General features: G+C 67.6%; 1 protein-coding gene across 1 annotated transcript in view; it reads left to right on the top strand.

The window, feature by feature from the left end:
* PLXNB1 (plexin B1) overlaps positions 1-16,512 on the top strand; it is a 29,738-nt gene extending 13,226 nt beyond the window's left edge. Inside the window, 25 exon segments of the mRNA XM_070391184.1 lie at positions 3-175; positions 299-450; positions 1,416-1,521; positions 1,945-2,081; positions 2,726-2,780; positions 2,782-2,903; positions 3,075-3,246; positions 3,856-4,098; positions 4,525-4,689; positions 4,770-4,918; positions 5,538-5,638; positions 5,718-5,935; positions 6,027-6,205; positions 6,325-6,391; positions 6,587-6,733; positions 10,109-10,277; positions 10,508-10,611; positions 10,684-10,768; positions 11,004-11,176; positions 11,308-11,468; positions 11,550-11,697; positions 14,474-14,538; positions 14,635-14,710; positions 15,295-15,369; positions 15,872-16,512. Coding sequence (XP_070247285.1) covers positions 3-175; positions 299-450; positions 1,416-1,521; positions 1,945-2,081; positions 2,726-2,780; positions 2,782-2,903; positions 3,075-3,246; positions 3,856-4,098; positions 4,525-4,689; positions 4,770-4,918; positions 5,538-5,638; positions 5,718-5,935; positions 6,027-6,205; positions 6,325-6,391; positions 6,587-6,733; positions 10,109-10,277; positions 10,508-10,611; positions 10,684-10,768; positions 11,004-11,176; positions 11,308-11,468; positions 11,550-11,697; positions 14,474-14,538; positions 14,635-14,710; positions 15,295-15,369; positions 15,872-15,976 — 3,347 coding nt within the window. The 3' untranslated portion in view covers positions 15,977-16,512.
* The last annotated feature ends 266 nt before the right edge of the window (positions 16,513-16,778 follow it).

Below are 16,778 nucleotides of genomic sequence, written 5' to 3'. Positions count from 1 at the left end.
AGTGGTGCTGTACGACTGCTCCGTGGGACACGGGGACTGCAGCCACTGCCAGACCGCCGCGCCCCAGTACGGCTGCGTGTGGTGCAAGGGGGAGCGCCCACGGTGCGTGGCCCGGGAGGCCTGCGGCGCGGCCGAGGCCGTGGCCACCCAGTGCCCCGCGCCCCTCATCCACTCGGTGTGTTGAAGCGCCGGCACGTGCCCCCGCGCTGCCGCCCTGGGAGGGAGCGGGGGCGGCCGAGGGCGCCGGGCCTGACCCCCGGGCGGCCGGCGGGTGTGAGCAGTCCTCGTCCCGGGGCAGGTGGAGCCGCTGACCGGGCCAGTGGACGGAGGCACCCGCGTCACCATCAGGGGCTCCAACCTGGGCCAGCGCCTGCGGGACGTGCAGGACACGGTCCGAGTGGCCGGAGTGCCCTGCGCCGTGGACGCGCAGGAATACGCCGTCTCCAGCCGGTGAGCGGGCGGGACAGGCGCAGGGACCCCTGTGGGCTCCGAGGCTGGCCTCCCCCGCCCACCCGCGCCCCTGCCTCCCCGGCCCTCTCCTTGGCCTGGTCGCCAGGCCCCGACCTGCAGCTTCCCACCGACCGACCGGGGTTCCGGGGGGTCGTCCCCAGGCCCGGGCCCACCGCTGCCAGAGCCGGGGGTGGGGGCAGCGGGGGCAGCAGGTCCCAGGCAGCTGTGCTCGGGGCTGGCCTCCCAGCGACCTTCCCCCAGGCACCGCCCAGGGCGGGCGGATCCTACGGAGGGAGGGTAGGCGGGGCTCACCGCGGGCCGTCCAGGCTCCTGGGGTCAGAGGCCTGGCTCCCAGTGGCCTGGCTGGGCCTCGCAGGGCCCACGGTGCACACACGGGACACTCCCAACCACACCCGCCCCCAACCGGCAGAGCCCGAGAGCCGGCCCTGGGCCCGCGTGGAGACCTGCCTGCGTGGGGACAGGCGGCCTGTTTTGCACGAGATGCGGCGCGTGGAGCCCGCATGTGTTAGGACTGGGAACCTCGGGTGGCTGTTCACTGCTACTGGGTCTAGACTAGAACCTGGACCCCCGCTGGGGCCTCACACCTGCCGGTTCCGGCGCGGAGTGAGAGTGATCGGCCCCGAGCTCGTTTTCTGGCCGAGACCGCGTTTCCTTAGTCACCGCTTTGCGCCCATGTCCACCCAGACCTGACCGAGCCTCCAGGGACTGTCCCCCACGCAGGGCCACGGTCCCCCCCCCTTGGCACGCGCGCCGCCCGGACCCCCTCCCCGGAGGGGCTGCGTCCACCCGAGCGGCTGAGACCCGAGGTGGATGCCCAGCTCCCAGAGCCTCCCGGAGGCCCCGGAGTCCCTCCACCGCGGAGGGTGCTGTCCGTCCGTGGGGGGTGGGGGCGGGGAGGGCAGCCCTTGGCGTGGCCTGGCCCCCCAGCCTGCCCCTGCCCACAGCCTCGTGTGTGTGACCGAGCCCAGCGGGGAGGAAGTGACGGGCGCCGTGACCGTGGAGGTTCCAGGAAGAGGACGAGGTGTCTCGGAGCACGACTTTGCCTACCAGGTGCCCACCCCCTCCGCGGGCTCCTGCCACCCTCTGCTGGCCCCTCCCACTCCTGCTGGCCCCTCCCACCCTCTGCTGGCCCCTCCCACTCCTGCTGGCTCCTCCCACCCTCTGCTGGCCCCCCCACTCCTGCTGGCCCCTCCCACCCTCTGCTGGCCCCTCCCACTCCTGCTGGCCCCTCCTACCCCTCTGCTGGCTCCTCCCCCCTCTGCTGGCCCCTCCCACTCCTGCTGGCTCCTCCCACCCTCTGCTGGCTCCTCCCACTCCTGCTGGCTCCTCCCCCCTATGCTGGCTCCGCCCACCCTTCACTGGCTCCTCCCAGCCCCCCTGGTTTCCGGGGCTCCCGGCCCCAGGGCCTTGCCTGGGGCTCCCCGCCTCCCTCTCTCCGCCCTGACGGCCTGTCCGTCCGTCCCCTTCCCACAGGACCCGAAGGTGCATTCCCTCTTCCCGTCCCGGGGCCCCAGAGCCGGGGGCACCCGCCTCACCCTGCGCGGCGCCAAGCTCCTGACTGGGCGGCCGGAGGACATCCGGGTGGTGGTTGGAGACCAGCCTTGTCACCTGTGAGGCCCGCAGGGAGGGGTGCTGGGGGCGGGGTGCTGGGGGAGGTGCTGGGGGAGGGGTGCTGGGGGAGGTGCTGGGGGCGGGATGCTGGGGGGAGGGTGTTGGCGGCTGGGTGCTGGGGGAGGTGCTGGGGGCGGGATGCTGGGGGAGGTGCTGGGGGAGGGATGCTGGGGGAGGTGCTGGGGGCGGGGTGCTGGGGGGAGGGGTGCTGGGGGCGGGGTGCTGGGGGAGGCGCTGGGGGCGGGGTGCTGGGGGCGGGGTGCTGGGGGCGGGGTGCTGGGGGGAGGGTGCTGGGGGCGGGGTGCTGGGGGAGGGGTGCTGGGGGCGGGTGCTGGGGGGAGGGTGCTGGGGGCGGGATGCTGGGGGGAGGGTGCTGGGGGCGGGGTGCTGGGGGCGGGGTGCTGGGGGCGGGTGCTAGGGGCTCGGGGAGACCAAGGCCACTCCTGGGGAAGGGCCAGACCCTCCGAGCTTAGGTGCGTGGGTGTGGCCTGCAGGCCCACGGGTGGAGGTCAGCACAGCAGGCCAGGCGGTGAGCTGAGGCTCGCGGGGAGGGGGGACTGGGGGGCCCCGTCCCGGAACCAGCCCCCTCCTTCCCGGGCCTCTGGGAGCCTGGCCCGCCGGCCACCCCCGCCTCCCTCCCCAGGCTGCAGGGGCAGCAGGCGGAGCAGCTGCGGTGTGAGACCAGCCCGCACCCCGCGCCCCGCCGCGCTCCCCGTGGCCGTGTGGTTTGGGGCCACGGAGCGGCGCCCCCCGCACAGCTGGTTCGAGTACACGCCGGACCCCAACGCCACCTCCGCGGGCCCGGCCAAGAGCTTCCTCAGGTGCGGCCCCCGGGAGGGGGGGACGGGGGGGGGGCGGGAGGCGGGGGGCCCGGGGCGGGGGGGGGAAGGTGGGGGGCCCGGGGCGGGGGGCGGGAGGCCGGGTTGTAGGCTTGGGGCGCTGGGCCCGGCGGGGCCTGGAAGCCGCCTCCGGAGCTCGAGGCCCCGTTGCAGCGGAGGACGGGAGATCCGGGTCCGCGGGCAGAACCTGGACGTGGTGCAGACACCGAGGATCCGAGTGACGCTGGTGCCGGGCGCCCCGCAGCCGGGCGGGGGCCTGGGGCGCAGGCGCCGCGTGGTCCCGGAGACAGCGTGTCCCCCCGGAGCCCCCTGCGGCGGCATCCAGGTAGGACACCCCGCCCCTGCCTGTGCTGGGCTGGCCGCCACCCCCCACCCCCACCCTGAGGACAGCCGTGGGGGGCACTGTCTTTCCGGGCCCCTTCCTGCAGGCCCCCTGACTCTCCCCACCCTCTCCCTGCCCCCTCCGTCCCCCCTCACCTCCCCCCTGCCCCCTCCCTCCCCCCTCACCGCCCCCGCCCGCCCCCGCCCCCTCCGCCCCCCTGCCCCCCCATGCCCCCTCCGTCCCCCCTCCCCGCCCCCGCCCCCTCCGTCCCCCTCCCCCCCCGCCCGCCCCCGCCCCCTCCGTGCCCCCCCGCCCCCTCCGTCCCCCCTCCCCCCCGCCCGCCCCCGCCCCCTCCGTCCCCCCCCGCCCCCCCGCCCCCTCCGTCCCCCCTCTCCCCCACCCGCCCTGCCCCCTCCGTCCCCCTCCCCCCCCGCCCGCCCCCGCCCCCTCCGTCCCCCCCCCGCCCCCCGCCCCCTCCGTCCCCCCTCCCCCCCCGCCCGCCCCCGCCCCCTCCGTCCCCCTCCCCCCCGCCCGCCCCCGCCCCCTCCGTCCCCCCTCCCCCCCACCCGCCCTGCCCCCTCCGTCCCCCCTCCCCCCCGCCCGCCCCGCCAGGTGGAGGAGCCCTGCCAGGTGAATTCCTCCCAGCTCTTCGCCTGCCGCGCCCCTGCCCTCCCGGCGCCGCCCCGGGACCGCTGGGTCCGGGTGGAGTTTGTCCTCGACAACCTGGTCTTCGACTTTGCCTCGCTGAGCCCCACCCCCTTCTCCTACGAGGCCGACCCCACCCTGCGGCCCCTCAACCCGGAGGACCCCACGGCGCCGTTCCGCCACAAGCCCGGGAGCGTGCTCTCCGTGGAGGTGACAGCATTGCCGCGGGCGCGGGCGGAGGCCGGTGGCCACCCCTGGCACCGCCCCTTTCAGCAGCGAGGGCCGAGGGCCGGGTGGGTGCCAGGCCTGATGCGCCTGGCAGGGCCTGATCCGGCGGCCTGGGCCCGGCATGCCCACGGCAGGCGTCTGCGTGACCAGGTGTCAGTGGTTTGGCACCCGCAGTAGGCGGGTGGCGGGGCGCACAGCCGCCCGGGAAGGAAGCTGGGAAGGCAGAGAGGGGTCGGGCGGGGTTGGCCGCTTGGAAGACACCCCAGGGCGTCGGCTCGCGGACAGGGACAGCGGCGATGGCGCTGGGGGCTGGACCGGCCCTCCCGCGTCGGGGAGGTGGGGGCTGAGTGACCACAGCTCAGCCCCGGGGAGGAGCTCTGAGCGGCCGCCCCGTGACCCGCCTTCCAGGGGGACAACCTGGACCTGGCGATGTCCAAGGAGGAGGTGGTGGCCATGATCGGGGCGGGCGCCTGCGTGGTGAAGACGCTGACCCGGCACCACCTGTACTGCGAGCCGCCCGCGGAGCAGCCCCCGCCGCTCGGGGAGGCGCCCGACGCGCTGCCGGAGTTCATGGTGGGTGGGCGCCCCGGACGGGCGGGTGGGCGGCCCGGGCTCGTGCTCGCGGGAGCCTTTCTCACAGGCCGTCCCCGCAGGTGCGGATGGGGAACCTGCGCTTCTCCCTGGGCCCCGTGCAGTACGACGGCGAGAGCCCCGCAGCTTTCTCCCTGGCGGCCCAGGTGGGCCTTGGTGTGGGCACCTCTCTCCTGGCTCTGGGGGTCAGCGTCATCGTCCTCGTGTACAGGTGGGTGCCGCCGGGCGGGCTGCGTCGGGCGGGGCGAACTAGGCCAGGGGTGGTGCTTCCTCTGAAGGCCCAGAGCGGGCAGGCGCTGGGCCAGGCGGTCTCGGTCGCCACTGCTCCACTCTGCCCGTAGAGCGCCAAGCGGCCACGAGCAGCCTGCAAACCCCTGAGCAGGGCCGCGTGCCCGTAAACCTTTCCGTTTTTCTAAAATTTACTGATTGGCTTTAGAGAGAGGGCGGCAGGGAGAGAGAAGCATTCACTAGTTGTTTCACTTACTGATGTATTCACTGGTTGATTCTTGTATGTGTCCTGACCGGGGATCGAACCTGCAACCTCGCTCTAACCATCGGACGGCCTGGCCGGGGGCCCCAATAAATCTTTATTTACGAAAACAGGCCACGGGTGTATTTGGCCTGGTTACGGTTTGCTGACCCCTGCGCTGGGCTAGACAGGGCAGAGGCGGGTGCGACTGGCCTGGATGAGACAGGCTACGTTATTCAGGGCTAGGCCTTGGCTGGGCGGGTGTGGCTGGGCTGGACGCTGGCCCGGGCAGGCCTAGGCCCGGCGGGACCCGCGGGGGCTCCGGCCTCCCCCAGCCTTTCTCGTCCTCGGTGCTGAGCAGGAGGAAGAGCAAGCAGGCCCTGAGGGACTACAAGAAGGTCCAGATCCAGCTGGAGAACCTGGAGAGCAGCGTGCGGGACCGCTGCAAGAAGGAGTTCACGGGTGAGGCCGGAGGACGGCCCCCGCCCGGGCCGCTCCCGCCCCAGGCCTGAGTGCCCAGACCGGCCTCTTCTGCTCACAGACCTGATGACCGAGATGACGGACCTCACCAGCGACCTGCTGGGCAGCGGCATCCCCTTCCTGGACTACAAGGTGTACGCAGAGCGCATCTTCTTCCCGGGGCACCAGGAGTCGCCCCTGCACCGGGACCTGGGCGTGCCCGAGAGCAGGCGCCCCACCGTGGAGCAAGGGCTGGGGCAGCTCTCCAACCTGCTCAACAGCAAGCTCTTCCTCACCAAGGTGCAGCCCCGCCCCACCCCCCCACCCCACCCCTCTCCATCCCCGGGTTTCTGACCGGCCCCTCCCTCCCACCACCCCTCTCCGCCGCCAGTTCATCCACACCCTGGAGAGCCAGCGCACCTTCTCCGCGCGGGACCGCGCCTACGTGGCGTCCCTGCTCACCGTGGCGCTGCACGGGAAGCTCGAGTACTTCACGGACATCCTCCGCACGCTGCTCAGCGACCTGGTGGCCCAGTACGTGGCCAAGAACCCCAAGCTGATGCTGCGCAGGTCGGTGTGGGTGTGGGGAGCGGGGGGACGAGTGGGGACCCCCCCGGGGCCTGGGGTCTGCAGAGCAGAGAGCCTTGCAGCCCACCTGCCGCCCCTGCCCCGCCCCCCTGTGACCCCAGGACAGAGACGGTGGTGGAGAAGCTGCTCACCAACTGGATGTCCATCTGCCTCTACACCTTCGTGAGGGTGAGGGAGGCAGGGGCGCGGGGGGGCGGTCTCCTCACCCCCCGCAGCCTGTGCACACCTGCCCAGCGTGTCCTCAGTGCCTTAAGCCCTCTGCAGCCTGCATCCTGTCCCTGTCCCCCGCGTGGGTCGTGTCCCGCACACCTCTGCCCAGGCCCAGCGCCCGCCCCAGGCCGCTCACCGCCCGCCCCTCCCCAGGACGCGGTGGGGGAGCCTCTGTACATGCTCTTCCGGGGGATCAAGCATCAGGTCGACAAGGGGCCCGTGGACAGCGTGACTGGCAAAGCCAAGTACACCCTGAACGACAACCGCCTCCTCCGAGAGGACGTGGAGTACCGGCCCCTGGTGAGGCTGCGCGTGCGTCCGTGGGCGCCGGTGTCGGTCCCCAGGGGTGAGGAGGGCGAGCGGTGTGACTGTGTGACTGTGTGTGACTGTGTGTGTCTGTGTGTGACTGTGTGTGTCTGTGTGTGTCTGTGTGTGACTGTGTGTGTCTGTGTGTGACTGTGTGTGTCTGTGTGTGTCTGTGTGTGACTGTGTGTGACTGTGTGTGTCTGTGTGTGACTGTGTGTCTGTGTGTGACTGTGTGTGACTGTGTGTGTCTGTGTGTGACTGTGTGTGTCTGTGTGTGACTGTGTGTGTCTGTGTGTGTCTGTGTGTGACTGTGTGTGACTGTGTGTGTCTGTGTGTGACTGTGTGTCTGTGTGTGACTGTGTGTGTCTGTGTGTGACTGTGTGTGACTGTGTGTGTCTGTGTGTGACTGTGTGTGTCTGTGTGTGTCTGTGTGTGACTGTGTGTGTCTGTGTGTGACTGTGTGTGACTGTGTGTGTCTCTGTGTGACTGTGTGTGTCTGTGTGTGTCTGTGTGTGACTGTGTGTGTCTGTGTGTGACTGTGTGTGTCTGTGTGTGTCTGTGTGTGACTGTGTGTGACTGTGTGTGTCTGTGTGTGACTGTGTGTCTGTGTGTGACTGTGTGTGTCTGTGTGACTGTGTGTGTGACTGTGTGTGTCTGTGTGTGACTGTGTGTGACTGTGTGTGACTGTGTGTGTCTGTGTGTGACTGTGTGTCTGTGTGTGACTGTGTGTGTCTGTGTGACTGTGTGTGTGACTGTGTGTGTCTGTGTGTGACTGTGTGTGACTGTGTGTGACTGTGTGTGTCTGTGTGTGACTGTGTGTCTGTGTGTGACTGTGTGTGTCTGTGTGACTGTGTGTGTGACTGTGTGTGTCTGTGTGTGACTGTGTGTGTCTGTGTGTGACTGTGTGTGACTGTGTGTGTCTGTGTGTGACTGTGTGACTGTGTGTGACTGTGTGTGTCTGTGTGTGACTGTGTGTCTCTGTGTGTGTCTGTGTGTGACTGTGTGTGACTGTGTGTGTCTGTGTGTGACTGTGTGTGACTGTGTGTGTCTCTGTGTGACTGTGTGTGTCTGTGTGACTGTGTGTGTCTGTGTGACTGTGTGTGTCTGTGTGTGACTGTGTGTGTCTGTGTGTGTCTGTGTGACTGTGTGTGTCTCTGTGTGTCTGTGTGACTGTGTGTGACTGTGTGTGTCTGTGTGTGTCTGTGTGTATCTCTGTGTGACTGTGTGTGTCTGTGTGTGACTGTGTGACTGTGTGTGTCTCTGTGTGTGTCTGTGTGTGACTGTGTGTGTCTGTGTGTGTCTGTGTGTGTCTGTGTGTGTCTGTGTGACTGTGTGTGTCTCTGTGTGTCTCTGTGTGTGACTGTGTGTGACTGTGTGTGTCTGTGTGTGTCTGTGTGTGGCTGTGTGTGACTGTGGGTGTCTCTGTGTGTGACTGTGTGTGACTGTGTGTGTCTGTGTGTGTCTCTGTGTGTGTCTGTGTGTGACTGTGTGTGTCTGTGTGTGTCTCTGTGTGTGACTGTGTGTCTGTGTGTGACTGTGTGTGTCTCTGTGTGTGACTGTGTGTGACTGTGTGTGTCTGTGTGTGTCTCTGTGTGACTGTGTGTGTCTGTGTGTGACTGTGTGTGTCTGTGTGTGTCTGTGTGTGTCTCTGTGTGTGACTGTGTGTGACTGTGTGTGTCTGTGTGTGTCTCTGTGTGTGACTGTGTGTGACTGTGTGTGTCTGTGTGTGTCTGTGTGTGACTGTGTGTGTGTGTGACTGTGTATGACTCTGTGTGTCTGTGTGTGTCTGTGTGTGTCTCTGTGTGTGTCTGTGTGTCTATGTGTGTCTGTGTGTGTCTCTGTGTGTCTGTGTGTGTCTCTGTGTGACTGTGTGTGTCTGTGTGTGTCTCTGTGTGTCTGTGTGTGACTGTGTGTGACTGTGTGTGTCTGTGTGTGTCTCTGTGTGTGTCTGTGTGTCTATGTGTGTCTGTGTGTGTCTCTGTGTGTCTGTGTGTGTCTCTGTGTGTCTGTGTGTGACTGTGTGTGACTGTGTGTGTCTGTGTGTGTCTGTGTGTGACTGTGTGTGTCTGTGTGTGACTGTGTGTGACTGTGTGTGTCTGTGTGTGTCTCTGTGTGTCTGTGTGTGACTGTGTGTGACTGTGTGTGTCTGTGTGTGTCTGTGTGTGACTGTGTGTGTCTGTGTGTGACTGTGTGTGACTGTGTGTGTCTGTGTGTGTCTGTGTGTCTATGTGTGTCTGTGTGTGTCTGTGTGTGTCTGTGTGTGTCTCTGTGTGACTGTGTGTGTCTGTGTGTGTCTCTGTGTGTGACTGTGTGTGACTGTGTGTGTCTGTGTGTGTCTGTGTGTGTCTGTGTGTGACTGTGTGTGTCTGTGTGTGACTGTGTGTGACTGTGTGTGTCTGTGTGTGTCTGTGTGTGACTGTGTGTGTCTGTGTGTGTCTGTGTGTGACTGTGTGTGACTGTGTGTGTCTGTGTGTGTCTGTGTGACTGTGTGTGTCTCTGTGTGACTGTGTGTATGTCTGTGTGACTGTGTGTGTCTGGGCATAGAACCCGCCAGGCCTCTGCGAGAGGGGCCTCTTCAGTCCAGCTTAGCAGGACAGAAGCTTGAGGGCGGCCTCAGAAGGCCCCCAGGCTTTGGATGGGGTCAGAGCGGACACAGCCAGGGTCTGGGGAGCAGCCAGCCCTGCCCGGGCCAGTCCCAGCCCTCACTGAGCCGCGCCTGCGTGTTTGTCGGCCCTGGTCTCGTCGTCCTGTCAGGATGTGATGTGCCCGCCAGGCGGGCCGCCACCCTGGCCGACCTGCCTGCTACGTCCTCTGGGTTTGCTTTCCCCTTCGGGACGCACCAGAGGGCCTTTGGGAAAAGCCCATTCAGGCTTCGCCAGACCTGCTCGTCTGTTAGGCTGCGGGGGGCGGGGGGAAGGGGGCCGCCCTCAGGACCTCAGCCGGCCCGCTGAGCCAGGAGCCTGGGCCCGAGTTAGGAGGGATTTGTGCTCACCCTTGTTTTTTTCAATGCATTTGTATTGATTTCAAGGAGGAGAGAGAGATAGGAACATCGATGATGAGAGAATCGTGGATCGGCTGCCTCCTCCAGCCCCACACTGGGTTCAAGCCCCAAACCCGGGCATGTGCCCTGACCGGGAATCGAACCGTGACCTCCTGGTTCCTAGGTGGACACTGAACCACGGAGCCACCCCAGCCAGCCTCACTCATGCTTTATGCCACTCACCCTCCAGACGGTTATAGGGCGTGGTGCTAGGTGCTGGGCCACACGGAGGCAGCCACCGAGGGCTTTCTCGTGCGGTCCTGCCCTTGGCCTTGCACCTGGCCGTCCCCGTGTGGCCCGAGCTCTGATGCCCCGTGTGTCCTGTGCAGACCTTGAACGCGCTGCTGGCGGTGGGGCCTGGGGCGGGAGAGGCCCAGGGCGTGCCTGTGAAGGTGCTGGACTGCGACACCATCTCCCAGGCCAAGGAGAAGATGCTGGACCAGCTCTGCAAAGGCCTGCCGCTCGCCCAGAGGCCGGACTCCCGCACCCTGGATGTCGGTGAGGGCGAGGGGTGGCCGGGTCCTGAGCCCGCGTTGGGCTGGGCCGGGCCTGGACCTGCTCTGGGGGCAGAGCTGGGCTGTAGAGGGACCACCTCTCACGTGGGGAGGGGCACCTGCTCCTGGTCCTTGGCGAGGTTGGGGGGGGCGCTGCCCCCGATGGAGGGCCGTGTCCCCTGGAGGAAGGGACAGGCTCCGGGTCCTGGACCAAGCCCCACCTTCCCCTTGCAGAGTGGCGGTCCGGGGTGGCCGGGCATCTCATCCTTTCTGACGAGGATGTGACTTCCGAGGTCCAGGGTCTGTGGAGGCGCCTGAACACCCTGCAGCATTACAAGGTGCGGGGGGAGGGAAGCTGGAGGAGGGTCTGTGGGGCGGCTGGCGGAGGGGTCACCAGCTGTGGTCAGCAGGTCCCGGACGGAGCGACCGTGGCCCTGGTCCCCTGCCTCACCAAGCATGCCCTTCGCGAAAACCAGGATTATGTCCCTGGAGAGAGTGAGTGCCCCCCGCCCCGCCCCCTGCGCTTGCTCTGCCCGGCAGTGGTGCCCAGCAATGGTGCCCGGCAATGGTGCCCGGCAGTGGTGCCCGGCAGTGGGGAAAGGACCTGGACCTCAGTGGGCCTGTGTCTGCCTCCATTCCACCCAGAGGAGCCTCCCCAGGTGCCCCCTACCCCGGGAGTTGGCAGGATCCCGGCTCAGGGGAGGGGCCCCTGACGGGCGTTCTGGCGCAGGGACCCCCATGCTGGAGGACGTGGATGAGGGGGGCGTCCGGCCCTGGCACCTGGTCAAGCCCAGCGAGGAGCCGGAGCCGCCGCGGCGGAGGAGGGGCAGCCTTCGGGGCGGGGAGCGCGAGCGCGCCAAGGCCATCCCCGAGATCTACCTGACCCGCCTGCTGTCCATGAAGGTGCGGACAGGATGGCGACGAGGCTGGGTTTGGGGGGCAGCAGGGGCTCACACGGGCCTCGGGCCACGTGTGAGAGCGGGGCTGGGGCCCCTCGCTGACCGCCCCCCTGGTTCCCGGCCCTGTCCCCGCAGGGCACCCTGCAGAAGTTTGTGGACGACCTGTTCCAGGTGATCCTCAGCGCCAGCCGCCCGGCACCCCTGGCGGTCAAGTACTTCTTTGACCTGCTGGACGAGCAGGCGGCGCAGCACGGCATCTCCGACCAGGACACCGTGCACATCTGGAAGACCAACAGGTGGGCGGGGCCGGCCGGGCGCGGGCCTCCTCTGCCGCCGCCGCAGCTCACCAGCTCACGGCCGCCCCGCCCTGCCCGCAGCCTGCCGCTGAGGTTCTGGATCAACATCATCAAAAACCCGCAATTTGTGTTCGACGTGCAGACCTCAGACAACATGGACGCGGTGCTGCTGGTCATCGCACAGACCTTCATGGACGCCTGCACCCTGGCGGACCACAAGCTGGGCCGGGTGAGCCGTCGGGGGACACGGAGGCCGTGGTGGGGCAGCGTGGGCCGGGGTGGTACATGCACACGGATCCCAGGCTGCCCACGCACACGGATCCCAGGCTCCCCACGCACACAGATCCCAGGCTCCCCACGCACACAGATCCCAGGCTCCCCATGCACACAGATCCCAGGCTGCCCACGCACACAGATCCCAGGCTCCCCATGCACACAGATCCCAGGCTCCCCATGCACACAGATCCCAGGCTGCCCATGCACACAGATCCCAGGCTCCCCATGCACACAGATCCCAGGCTGCCCACGCACACAGATAGATCCCAGGCTCCCCACGCACACAGATCCCAGGCTCCCCATGTACACAGATCCCAGGCTGCCCAGGCACACAGATCCCAGGCTGCCCACGCACACAGATCCCAGGCTGCCCACGCACACGGATCCCTGGCTGCCCACGCACACGGATCCCAGGCTGCCCACGCACACGGATCCCTGGCTCCCCACGCACACGGATCCCAGGCTCCCCACGCACACGGATCCCAGGCTCCCCATGTACACGGATCCCAGGCTGCCCAGGCACACAGATCCCAGGCTGCCCACGCACACAGATCCCAGGCTGCCCACGCACACGGATCCCAGGCTCCCCACGCACACGGATCCCAGGCTCCCCACGTACACGGATCCCAGGCTGCCCAGGCACACAGATCCCAGGCTCCCCACGCACACACATCCCAGGCTCCCCACGCACACAGATCCCAGGCTCCCCACGCACACAGATCCCAGGCTCCCCATGTACACAGATCCCAGGCTGCCCAGGCACACAGATCCCAGGCTGCCCAGGCACACAGATCCCAGGCTCCCCACGCACACGGATCCCAGGCTCCCCACGCACACAGATAGATCCCAGGCTCCCCACGCACACAGATCCCAGGCTCCCCATGCACACCAGGCTTCCTGAGAACCTCAAGGGGGAGGGAGGGCCATGGCTGGCCCCTGCCTCCAGGCCCCAGGCCAGGCTTTGTCCCCAGGCTCCCTGGGAGGTGGTGGTGCCTCATTCTTGAAGGATGAGCAAGAACAAGACAAGCAGCTGATTCATGGGGTTAAGACAGGGCAGCCTGCAGGGTAGATAGGAGTCAGGGCCGCTAGGTGAGGGCTTAGCCTGGGGCGGGGAGGGGGCGCGCTGGGAGCCCCTGAAGGCCTGGGAACAGGGTGGGTGGGGCTGGTGTCAGACCTGAGGGGCGGAACCTTCTGGCAACTGTGTTGTGGGCGGGCTGGAGCCTGATCCAGGGGCAAGCTGGGCTGTCCTCGGGGTGAGCAGTGGCCAGGTTCAAGGTGGACGAGGGGTGGGGGGAGGCAGAAGCTGTGGCTGGATGTGGGGGATGAGGGGGTCACCTGGGGTCCCCAGGCTGTGGGGTGTCGTGAGTGGGGACTTGCAGGAGGTGAGCCTCAGGGGATGGGGGGCTGCCAGGCGGTTTCCAGGCTGAGAGGTGGATTCCAGGTCGCAGGGCAGCTCCGGGGTGCCCGGTGCGTTTGAACCCCGTGGCAATGCCTGCCTGCCACTCAGCGACAGAGGGGCAGGTCCGGGGAGGCCCGGTGTGGGGGCCGGGTGGCCAGGGGAGCGGGGCGCAGAGGGAAGTGGTCAGGGCTGCCTGGTGGCCGGGGCGTGGGGTTGTGCTGTGACCTTAGTCAAAGCCCAGAGTCCCGTGACATATACGGGGTCGCCCGGCAGACTGGGCCCTCGCAGGGGCTGTGCTTCCAGGCCTGACAGCTGCCCTGTGGCCTGAGGGAGAGCAATGCAAACTCCACTCCGTGGTGCTGTCTCTTGTGAAACCGCCAGGAGCTAAGGCCGCGGGCCCCAGGCCCCTCCATGGTGCTGGGGGTGAGAGGGAGATGGGTTTCTGTTTGAGCTTCACTGCCTCCCGTTCCCAGCAAAACTGCAGGTGCCTCCTGGGCAGCTCAGGGTACCCACGGGGGTGCCAGGCGTCCCCCACGGAGAAGGCGCGCGTCCTGCCCGGGGCCGGGCTCCTGTCCCCGCTCAGGGCCCAGCGCCATCGCGCCTCAGCCTCCCAGCAGCGCCAGGAGCCGGGAGGAGGCAGCAGGTGGAGAGAAGGAAGCTGCCGCCCTCAGCCCTCAGCCCGGGCAGAGCTGGGAGCGGCCCCTGGGGGCGGGAGGGGGGGCGCTGGTAGAGGAGGTGTCGCTGCTGGAAGTTTCAGGCTCTGATCTAAGAGACTTGCTCCAGGTCCCAGCTCAGCCATCGGGAGTGGGTGGCCCTGAGCACGGACTTCATTTCCCGGTCAGTTTCTGATTTTAAAAACCACCACCTGCCGAAACCGGTGTGGCTCAGTGGATAGAGCGTCGGCCTGCGGACTGAAGGGTCCCAGGTTCGATTCTGCCTGGATTGTGGGCTCGATCCCCAGGGCAGGGCGGGGCATGCAGGAGGCAGCCGATCCATGATTCTCTCTCATTGATGTTTCTGTCTCTCTCTCCCTCTCCCTTCCTCTCTGAAATCAACAAAATAAATAAAAATAAAAATGGTCACTTGGGGAAGGAGCTGCTCCCGGCACCGCCCCCTCCTGCCCTGCGGGGTCCGGCTGAGCTGGAAAGGACCTTGGGGCAGCAGGGGAGGGGCTCGGGGAGAGGCTCGGGGCGCAGACAGGGCTGGCTCGGAGGCCGGGGCGGTGACCATGACCAGCCAGCCCCTTGCCTGGGACTGGGCGTTCCTGGGACAGTTGGTCACGCTCACGGGGCTCACCCTGCTTCCCCTCACCCCTGCCTGTGGCTCTCAGGACTCCCCCATCAACAAGCTGCTGTACGCCCGGGACATCCCCCGGTACAAACAGATGGTGGAAAGGTAGGAGGGCGGGGAGGGGCCTGGGAAGGGGGGGCGGGGGCGGGGGTTGGGGGGGCGGTGTGCTCCAGCAGCTGCTGTCCCCACCGTCTCCGGCAGGTACTACGCTGACATCCGACAGGCCGGCCCCGCCAGCGACCAGGATATGAACTCGCTGCTGGCCGAGCTGTCCCGGGTGCGGCCCTCCCCCTGCTCTGGGTTAGGCACAGGCTCCCGGAGGGCCCTGCCCCCTTCACGCCTTCTCGCTGCCTCCCTGGCTCAGCCAGGTGCGGGGATGCCCGCGGCCCCTGCTGGGGTTCAGCCGAGGTCAGCGGGCGGCCTGCTTGGCTGTGTAGACGCGCCCCCCTTCTCCTGAAGGAGCCCCGAACATCAGCCCCAGGAATTTACACACAAGGTTTCTGAACCGATGACCATCGCAGCCACAGTAACCGCAGCTCTGGTTTTAGGGTGTTTCGGAGCGAGGGGTTTGATGACCTTCTCGTTGGGTCCCTGTAAGAGCTCCCCAAGTCGGGGACCCGGGGAGGGGCCCGGTGACCTCAGGAAAGGGGTGAGGTCAGAGCAGCATCTCGCCCGCTTGGCTCCACGCCACCTGGGATGCCCCAGGGCCCAGTTGGAGCCCCAGGCCCTGCTGAAACTGCAGGCTGCGCCCCCTGCACCTCCAGGCCCCGCCCCGCCCCTTCCTTGGGTTCTGGGCCTCCTCTGGTAGCTGGGGGGGGGGGGGGGGGGGGGCCTCATCTCTGTCGCCTCTGTCTTCTCTAGAACTACTCTGGGGACCTCGGTGCACGCGTGGCCTTGCACGAGCTCTACAAGTACATCAACAAATACTACGACCAGGTGGGTGCCCCTGGGCCCCGAGGGGTGTCCTGGGACGCGCTCCCCGGTCCTGGCTGTGTTCTTACATGTCCCCACCCCACACCCGGCCCCTCAGTGGGGCTCCCAGATATGGGGGTGGGGGCTGGGGCTCTCCCAGGACCTGGGGATGGAGTACAGGATGTGCCCAGAGGGACACAGCTGCCAGCTCGGCCCTGCCCAGACCCCTTCCCGAGGCCCCCGCTGGCCGTGGGTGTGGCCGTGGGTGTGGGTGTGGCCCGGCCGGGCTGCCAGAGAGGAGGCCTGGGCACAGCTGGGCTGAGTGGGGTCCCAGTGGACTTCCCGGGGGAGGTGGGTGTTGGTTTCCTGGAGCGCTCGGTGCTTCAGTCCCCACCTCATTCGCCTTAAAGCCTGCGGGGACTGGGTGTTCTCCCCTCCCCCTGGCAAGGCCCTGCGCCCCCGCGGACGGAGGGAGGGTACCCCGAAATGTGCCCGCTCTCTGAGGGGGCGCGGGCCCGCCTTTCAGATCATCACGGCCCTGGAGGAGGACAGCACGGCGCAGAAGATGCAGCTGGGCTACCGCCTGCAGCAGGTGGCCGCCGCCGTGGAGAACAAGGTCACGGACCTGTAGGGCCGCAGACCTACTGCGCGCTCCGGGCGGCCCTGGGGCCTCGAGGGGGAGCCGCCTGCGTAGATGCCTTAGCGCCTGACCAGCAGTTAGTGGAGGAGGCGCCCCTGGCCGGGGCCCTGCTGCTCTCACCCCGCAGGCTCGTGGCCAGGAGGCCCCTGGGGTGGCACCCGCCTGCTCCCCGAGCCCAGCGACCCCGTGGCTGTGTTCAGTGCTGTCAGCCTGCGGGGCGTCCGGTACGAAGGGGAGACCGGACTGTCCTGAACACTGGCTGGTCCCTCCGGGATCCCACGAGGACGGAGGGGCTCCTGCTGGGTGCCCCCCTCCCTCCGCCCTGACCTCAGTTTAGCTGCCTCGGCCTCTGCTGCTGCCTCGATCCCGGGTCCGAGAGACGAGCACCTGCTCTAGGCCACTGTGAGCTGACCCCTCTGGGGGCCGGCCCCGTGGGCCACCCTGCCTCGGGGCCGTGGTGAGGGCACTGGCGGGGGGCCTTGGAGGGTGGCCACCCGGACCGGCTCCTCATTAAAGGATAAACACTGCCTGGTGTCTGCTCTGTGGGCTCCGCCCAGTCCCTCCCCTGGGAGGAGGCGCCGCTGTGCCCACAGGCACGGGGAGGGCTGGGGAGGTGGGGTCGGCATCTGGGGGAGGTCTCCTGCCCCTGAACGCTCCCACCTGGGCAGGCCAGGCTCCCCCTGGCTCCTGGGCGGGGCTGGCTTGGGTCCCAGATTCCGGGAAGGAAGTGGAGCCCAGCCGGGGGGGGGGTGGGGTGGGGGTCTGTGGCCTCTTCAGGGGCTGCCTTCTCCGC

The sequence above is a fragment of the Myotis yumanensis genome, unplaced genomic scaffold, assembly GCF_028538775.1.
Source record: "Myotis yumanensis isolate MYYU_CA2020_CCGP unplaced genomic scaffold, mMyoYum1.0.hap1 SCAF_14, whole genome shotgun sequence".
Taxonomy (NCBI): domain Eukaryota; kingdom Metazoa; phylum Chordata; class Mammalia; order Chiroptera; family Vespertilionidae; genus Myotis; species Myotis yumanensis.
This window is presented reverse-complemented; position numbering and strand designations above follow the sequence as displayed.